Below are 8,915 nucleotides of genomic sequence, written 5' to 3'. Positions count from 1 at the left end.
AAAAAAACCTGATCCAGAATTGACACCTTCCAGCTCGCCTGAAATTTACAGCTGCCCGCATGGAGAAACTGAATGCCTTCTGGAGAAAGGTTTTCATGGTCAGTCTTTGTGGTCTTTGAACATAAAGATTGAGCTATTTGGCCACAATGATAAGAGGTAACAGGTGGAGGACTAAGGTGCATGTTTCAAGCCTGAGAACACTGTAACAACTGTCAAGCATGGTCGCGGTAGCTTTACACTGGCTGTTTTGATGCCAGTGGTACTGGTGCATTACACCAAGGGGATGGAATAATGAAAAAGGACTACATTCAAATTAATCTTCATCTCACAGGTGGAGGGTTGAAAGTTGAACACATTTGGATGTTTCGACAGGACAATTATCCCAAACAGACTTCGCAACTGGTTTTGGAATGGATAAAGTAAGCTAACATTAGGCTTCTGGGATGGCCTTCACAAAGCCCCCAACCTCAATCCTACTGAAAATTTTTAGACTATACTTGAAAGCCAGGAAGCCAAGTAATTTAAATACCAAGAAGAATATTCAATTATCCAGCCAGAATTGTGAAAGAAGCTTGTTGATGGCTCTCAAAACCATCTGTTTGAGGTGCAACTTGTTAACTTTTAGTGGGAGGGTATGTAGATATTTGAGCCTGTATGAATACTTTTGATCCTCTGTGGATTAGAGAAAATCTAAAATAAATTCAAACTTGTGCAACCAGTTCTTGATTTTTAAAGTAATTAAAGATTCAGTTGAACTCAGTTTTATTTATATAGCTCCAAATCACAACAACAGTCACCTCAAGGTGCTTTATATTGTAAGGCAAAGAACTTACAATAGTAGAGATAAAACCGAAACAATCAAACAGCCTCTTTTGAGCAAGCAGTCGGCAACAACAGGAAGGAAAAACTCCCATTTAACAGGAAGAAACCTCCAGCAGAACCAGGCAAAGGGAGGGGCAGCCATCTGCTGCTACTGGTTGCGGGTGATGGGAGGAAGACAGGACAAAAGACGCTGTGGAAGAGAGCCAGAGATTAATAGTAACTAATGATTAAATGCAGAGTGGTGTATACACCCACAGTGAGTGAAAAAGTACAGTCATTCCACCCTGGTGAAAGAACAGTTCAAAGAAATGAAAGGCCCAAATTACCATGACAGTCACATGATGAGTGGATGTAAACTTCTGACCACAAACAACAAAAAGAAAAGACCCTGGTTGTCTGCTTATTACTGTCCAACAGTAGCTATTGAAATGCTTCACAACAGTACTCACTATGTATACGAACCATACTAATATATTGATATGAACAATATCGCCTCAGAATTATTAAATTTTTAAAAATAAAATAGAATAAAATATTGTCATTGTGAACTAACCGTCACTATTTGGAAATTCAGTCATTCGTTTAGTATTAAGCTATTCTAGCAGTCTGGATAACACTTTTAATTAGAACCAATATGTCACTCTATGTGTTTTAAACCATAGTTAGCCGGTTTGCAAGCTCAGTAATCCGAATTACAGCCTCTGGTGACCATCTGCCGTCTGCACAGACAGCTCCGCGCACTACTTTGTTACTGAATTCACCTCAGCCCGCCCCCTTCGTGTGTGTCTGTGTGTGTGTGTGTGTGGGGGGGGGGGGTGTGGGGGGGGTTATAGCCTACCGGGCGGAGTAATTCGTGCTGGTATCTATTGAGTGCATGCGTGCGCGAGTGCGTGCTACGGCTTCAGCCTGTCACTCTCGTTGTGCCGCGGCGCGAACACGGGTAGCAAGAAGGACCAAAAATCCGCCTGGTATCAGTTGTTGTCCCTGGAAAGACTGTTTCCCCCCCATCACTAGAGACACCTCTCTTGTTTTAAAGTGCGTCTGCTCTTCAAGGAGAATAGCTGTGACACATTACAATGCTTCAAATAAGGGACCTCATCTGGGGATTGTTATTCATCGGCTGTGCAGGTAAGATGAGTTATTTCTTGTTCTAGTCTAATATTAGATTGTGTGGGGATTAATATCCAGCTGTAGGCAAAGCAAATCTGTGTGAAAGCGCAGGCCGAGACGTGTTGATTCTAGAGCAGCATCCTCTGGTCCCACCGGCGGCATCCTTGTCACTGACTCCGGACAGTGGCGCTGGGTTTGGAGCTGGAGCGCTGCAAAATTCACAGTTATCCCAAAAGTTCTCTAAAAAGTGAGGCATCTCCCCCTCTCTGAGGGAAAGCGACATGAATTACTAAGCAGGGCGCATTTTATTCAGTTTTGGGGTTATACAGTTTGATAGAGGCGCGTATCTCGGTGCATTTTGAATATCCCTGCACAACACAGAGAAGTGCAGACGGCCAGCCTGTTTCATTCGGGGTGACTGTTCTCCCTAAGTTAAGTTATGCTACATATTTTTAATAATAATAATAAAAAAAATCCCCACACGTGCTGCGTGCTGTGAAAGTTAAGCTCCTGAGTTCGTCCCTGTGGGTAAATAGAGAAGGATGCTGCCAGGGACCGGGACTGGTGTTGCAGTGGGGCGCTTTTTGTGGTCCCCTCTATGCCAGCAGCCAGCTTATTGCTTATAGCCTCTTAAGTCGCTGCAAACGTCAACGGCAAACCAATATACTGTCATTCAAAAGTCCACCTCGGTTTTCTCACTTCTGCTGGGTGAGACGTGACGCACCGAGGATGGGGTGTCCGGAGAGCCGATCGCTATTAGCGGGAACGCTTTGTTTTAGTCCACTGGAAACAGATTTACTGCCCTTTTTTCTCTTTATTACCTTAATATTCAAATTGTTTTCCGTACGCATGCGCTTAAAACTCTGGATCGATAAGATGCGCCCACAAATTTCCACTTGTGCCATGATCGGATTTGGCACATAACCAGTAGCTGTGCTGATGTGTCCGTGCGGGAGTTTAGTTTTTGCATCCCTGCTCTGATCATATAGGTCGACACTGAGGCATTGTTTTTGTTGTTTTTCTGGCCAAAAAGGACTCCTCTGTCGTTTCCAACTTAGCAGCGCGGTGCTTTTTTTTCTAACCTCCATGCGCAAAATGATGTCGACTTGGGCACAGACCCAGACTGATTTGATCGTACTTTTTAATTTCGTTGGTTGAGAGGAAATTCGTCATCCATTGAGGTAGACTGAATAGTCTTTCAATGTATACAATAGCATCCAATCCCAGAGCTCCCATGGTTATATAGGGTGGGAGGGGGACCCATTTTTCCCCCCAAAGCCCCCACCTCTCCCACCACCCACATCCTTCTCTCCTCCCTGCATTCACCTCCCCATTCCATACACTGCAACTGAGTGCTCAAAGAGGAGTTTGAGGACCCCCAGGGGTCCTTGGAGAGCGGAAGAATAGTTTGATGTTATAATTTGATTCAATTTAGTGTACATTATGGTGTAAAATGATTATTCTAACCCGGGGCCTCAGTTGCACTGTTGTTTCTCAGTGCTCTACAGGTCTATGCTTTTCTTGTCTATGGAAAAAAACAAAATAAAAAAACAAGCATTTTCTTCTCCCCTACTGAGATTAACTGCAGCCAATACAGGCACCGAGTCTGGATGAAATGACTGAAGGTACAGTTAAAATGACCAGAAGGCAAATCTTTTCATGTGCTAAAAAAGTAGCCTATCATCTGGCTATGCCTGTTTCGATTTATTGACATTTTGACTCCTTTCCTTTCTTCCTTTCCTTTCCTTGCCCGTATTTGTGCCACACGGCCGTGACACATTATTTGGGGTAGACTGCTAAGTCACTTTTCCCCGAGCACGCATCATTAGGTTAAAGTTCATAGATGTAGCACTGTGAGACTGTATTGAATTATCCATGCAGTAGTCTTGGTCTGGCTAAATAATACATTTATTTCACAGTAGTGCTGAAGCCAACAGCCCTGTCTTTGCAGAATTTAGGGAAATCGAGCATGAAGACTGTGGGTCCACGCACAGGAAAATAATGTATATAGCCTAAAATAATGTGGACTGGGGAAATTGAGTGGATAAGACGACAGAATTCGAAGAAGGTGGGTCATTACTGTGTATATTAGATGGTATTTTTCTTGTTTTGGTTTTGATACATAAAACCTAAGCGGCCTCCATGTGGTGCTAGGCGTGCCCCCAAAGGAGCTCCGGTTTTGTTTTTCTTGTTTGTATGATCTGGTGGTTTGAGTGTGATAGTGATGTTGATACTTGAAGTTGATGTATTGATTACTGTCCAAACTTTTAAAATACAGGATTTGACATTTTGCACTTCACAAACAGCAACCAAAAGATGCACTTTACATTTTTACCGCTGGGAAAACAAATGCTGTGATTGCTGTTGAAAAAAAACCCCGACTTAAAATACTTTCAACGAGCTGCGCGAGGATCTAATGGGCTGTGTTGGGATAATGCATGCGCCGGCTGATGTTTGTGGTTTCTATAACCCTTAAACTGCATTGCTTGGCGCTGGCTTTTGAAAGTTTTCCAGAATATTTTTGGAGGTATTTCCAAATCAGCACCCAAACACTTGTGCACCCTGTCACTGATGGGGGTTTAGAGAGCGGTGCTGGGATGTTTTCATTTCTTCCATATGATTCATGACCCTGCCGAAATATTCTGACACCCCCACAATTTACCGCGCCTCCGCAGGGGAGGGAAAGAGAAAGGAACCAAGAGGGAGATAATTAGACAACTGTACCTTAGCTGTACCCTCTTGCAACAAGGAGAAATTCAAATAAATTGATCGCATTATTTGATGGAGCCGGGGTATATTGAAGGGGTAATGACAGTATCACACACTTTGAGGGCTGAGCAATTTAATTACATTTATTGATTTCCAGTTTCTGTTCCAGTTCGATGATAATTAAATTTTTGAGGCTCGCGCCAAACATTAGAATGCAGAGCTACACCACCTTCCAAGATGTAAGTGCATTATAATGCAATTTTAGGAGTCGACACAGGTAGTGATCTTTCTCGACTTAAATTCAAGTCGAGTGTGCAGTGCCCGTTCTGACTGTGTTACTGAATTAAGCCACCACATCCATGGTGATCAGTTTGAAACCGGAAAAAGTAGAAGGTGATGCAGGGTAATCTGAGGGGAAAAGAAGCCCCGTTTATTAAAGTGAAAATGACACCGCCTCAGATTTATGACTTCAAGAATGTGAAGTTACAGATCTTTAACCCTTTCATGTTCTGTGCTGTTGGCTATAGAAAAACCAAAGCAGGGTTGCCTGCCAGTAAAAGTTTAAACTGGCTTTTGTTGCATTGCAGCTCAGCATCGTCCAGCAGCACCCTGCACTGACCAAATATGCAACCAAATATGTAAAATATGTACTACTGGGCACTCCTGATCGATTAGTCTGACTTGAGGATAACATATATTTATGATCCAATTACATTATTATGTTATTAAGTTGAATCGCCTTTTCTCATGATATTGCAAACTGCTGTGCAGTGTTTTAGCATCTGACAGAATGTCAGAGTCTCCTCTCTCTTGCTGAAAGTGGATTGCCTCTGTTGGATTTCTTTATTCCTTTTGTTCCTGAAACAACAAGTTTGCAGGCTGAAGGCAGGCTAGATGCTGATGTGTATTTGCCATTCAGTTCATACAGTTATATGAAACTGCAGAGCAGTGCAAATCCATGTACTGTTCTGGCTGTAAAGCAGCATGTGTGTACTTTAATCAGTCAGCTGAACTACAGAAGGGAAGAAAAACTTTAGCTTAACATTTTGAGGGAGAAAATACACAAATCCTAAATGGCTAACATATGGGACTTTAACTGCTGTGGTGGGTTCAAAGCCACTATGAAAATAATACAGGCTATTTTTGACTTGGGGGAACTGGAAAAAGCAGCCAAACACAGGAAAATTATAAGGCATTTTTAGTCCGCTCTTTAAATAAAACTAGATTCTGGCTCTTTCAAGCTTTGCTCCGTAGTTGCACTCTGGTCCATGCACCATTTGGCTTGGAGACATTTTGTACTAATGTACTATTATGGCTTGTTATGATCAAATTCTCGTCAGTACATGGACTGTTCAGATTATAGCAGTACTCCTACTTGGATTCAGCTTCTGTTTAGCTAAATACTGCACGCCTGTGTCGCCGTACAGTTTATGTAAGCGCAAAAGAGCAACAGATCAAGTGACTTGTCATCATAATTGCAAGTTGATTCTCAAGATGTGAGTTCTTTGCTGCTGCCTACATTTACATAAAGTTCAGTCATTACTGTGTCTACATTTTCGCCCTATAGCTTTCTTTTTTCCCTTCTTGCTGTGCTTTTTTTACCCTGGATTTGTTTATTGATCTCCATCTTTTGCAGCTTTTATTATATGTCATATTATCCTTTCTCCCCTGAGAGTTCAACTCAAACCAGCCCACACAGCAGCACAGACACAGAGCCCTGTGTGCTTGAGTTGCATTATCTGCTAATTAGTGCAGACTAATAAAATACTAAAAATTTTACTCACTAAAACTGAAACAGAAACTCCTTGGATCCTTTGTACCACACAGCACAGTCTGGTAGATAATTCCTTTTAAAATGCTCCAACAGGCAACAACAGCACAGACATGGTGGAGAGGTGCAGTAATTGACTCTGAGTAGTCCAGCAGTCTGTGTTGGAACCCCTGTCAGTCACAGCATCCATCTGCACACTAACTCCAATATGCAGATGGTTGAGTTTTAGAAAATGCACCCCCTGTACACTTGCCACGAAGGGGGAACTCTGGAGGCCCAAACTGTTTTGTGTACGAGGCTGTAAACATGCTTTTTAATGCTGGGAAATTGGCTGTTTTAAACACAGGACTCTATGTGGATTCGCTCGCTTTTTGAGTGGGCATTAGAGGAAATGCAGTTTTTGGCACTTATTCCTTGGCTTCGTTCTCCAGACCTGGAGGCTGCTGTTCGCCCCAGACAGTACTGGTGATAAACTGTACTTCATCATGATCACGATTCGAAACGCAGTGACACTCACCTATCAGACGAAGACCTGTGTACATCAGATTCTCCATCTTCAGCCACTTGGATATCATTTTTCTAGATGGGTGTGTTCAGGAGGTAGAGTAGGTCACGTACTAATCAGACGGTCGGTGGCCTTATCCGTGCCTCCTCCATTCTGATTGAAGTATCCTTGGGCAAGATAGAATAGAATAGAATAGAATAGCCTTTATTGTCATTGTACAGGGTACAACGAAATTGGAGTGCCACTCCCTTGGTGCAAAATGCAATAATAAATATAATAAATAAAAAATAGTAAGATATAAAAGGTACAATAAAACAAACATAAGTACTCAAACAAAAGTAAGTATGATATTTACAGGATAGCAGCATTAATATAATGACAGTATGACAGTATGAATAGCAGCATAATATAATGACAGTGACAGTATGGTATGGCTAAGCAGGTTCAATTGTTTTTGTGCTTATTTGCAATGGTGATAGCTCTGGGAAAGAAGCTGTCCCTGAATCTGTTTGTCCTGGTTTTATGTGACCTGTACCGTCGGCCTGACGGTAATAGTTCAAACAGTTGATTGCCGGGGTGAGAGTAGTCCTTGATGATATTGCCAGCTCTGCTGAGGTACCGAGAGTTTGCAATGACCTCCAGGCTGGGCAGAGAGCAGCCAGTGATCTTCTGGGCTGTGTTGATGACCCTCTGCAGTGCTTTCCTGTCTGCAGCTGAGCACCCTGCATACCATGTTGTTATGCCGTACGTTAGGATGCTCTCTATGGTGGCTCTGTAGAATGTCACCAGCAGCCTCTCCTCCAGGTTGTTCCTCCTGAGCACTCTCAGAAAGTGGAGACGCTGCTGGGCCTTTTTACCACCGCCGTGGTATTTGCAGTCCAGGAGAGATCATCAGAGATCTGCACGCCCAGAAACCTCATGGAGTGCACCCTCTCCACACAGTTCCCGTGAATGTAAAGTGGGGCCGGGTCTGCTCTTCCCTTCCTAAAGTCCAAGATGAGTTCTTTAGTTTTTGTGGTGTTCAGTTGGAGGTTGTTAACTGAACACCACTCAGTCAGTCTGTTGACCTCATCTCTGTAGTCTGACTCATCCCCCTTGAGATGAGTCCAACCACAGTGGTGTCATCCGCAAACTTTATGATGGTGTTTGAGAGATGGGTAGGGGAGCAGTCGGATGTGTAGAGCGTAAACAGAAGGGGACTCAGAACACATCCTTGTGGAGACCCGGTGCTGAGTGTGATGGTGCTGGACAGGTGGGGGCGAGTCTGACAGACTGAGGTCTGTTTGTCAGGAAGTCCTTGATCCAGAGGCAGATGGGGTGGAGAGTCCCAGGTGAGACAGTTTCTGGACCAGGATCTCCGGGATGATATGATTGAATGCTGAGCTGAAGTCCAGGAAGAGCATTCTCACATAGCTTCCTCTGTGCTCCAGGTGACTCAGCGCAGTGTGGAGCGCTATGGTGATAGCGTCCTCGGTGGATCGATTAGTCCTGTAGGCAAATTGGTGGGGGTCCAAAGTGGGAGGCAGACTGGCCCTGATGTGCTGACAGATCAGTCTCTCAAAGCACTTCATCACTACAGGCGTAAGTGCAACAGGCCTGTAGTCATTTGGGCTGTCCACAGCTGTCTTCTTGGCGATGGGGATGATGGTGGAGGTTTTGAGGCAGGGCGGGACGGTGTTTAATGACAAGGAAGATACTGGATCCCGAGTTGCCCTCGATGCATGCATTGGAGTCTGAGTGTTTGGACATTACGAAAACCCCCCACTTAGGTTAATGTGTGGATGAATGGGTGAATGAGGCTTGTGGTAAGAAAACGCTTTGGGAGCTCAAATTGAGTAGAAAAGCACTGAACAAGTATCAGTCCATTTAGATGTGACAACAACAATGCTCGTTAAGTGCCGTTGGAGCCAGAACCCACTATAAGTCCCTAATCTCACTAATAGAAAAGGATGTTAACACTTATTTACATCCACTGTTGGTATGCTTTTACACAAACGC

At 43.6% G+C, this 8,915-nt stretch overlaps 1 protein-coding gene across 11 annotated transcripts in view; it reads left to right on the top strand.

Moving 5' to 3' along the window:
* Positions 1–1,699: 1,699 nt before the first annotated feature.
* The window catches only part of ncam1a (neural cell adhesion molecule 1a), a 258,851-nt gene continuing 251,635 nt past the window's right edge, over positions 1,700–8,915 (top strand). For 9 of the 11 annotated variants that reach the window (XM_039617944.1, XM_039617943.1, XM_039617939.1 and 6 more), the window contains exon 1: positions 1,700–1,950. In XM_039617944.1, the coding sequence (XP_039473878.1) occupies positions 1,899–1,950 (52 nt within the window). In that variant the 5' untranslated portion in view covers positions 1,700–1,898. The remainder of the gene's footprint in view (positions 1,951–8,915) is intronic. The other 2 variants (XM_031747586.2, XM_031747585.2) reach the window with 1 other exon arrangement.

This window comes from Oreochromis aureus, linkage group 10 (assembly GCF_013358895.1).
Source record: "Oreochromis aureus strain Israel breed Guangdong linkage group 10, ZZ_aureus, whole genome shotgun sequence".
Classification (NCBI taxonomy): Eukaryota; Metazoa; Chordata; class Actinopteri; order Cichliformes; family Cichlidae; genus Oreochromis; species Oreochromis aureus.
Note: the sequence above shows the minus strand (reverse complement) of the source record. Positions and strands in the feature narration are given on the sequence as shown.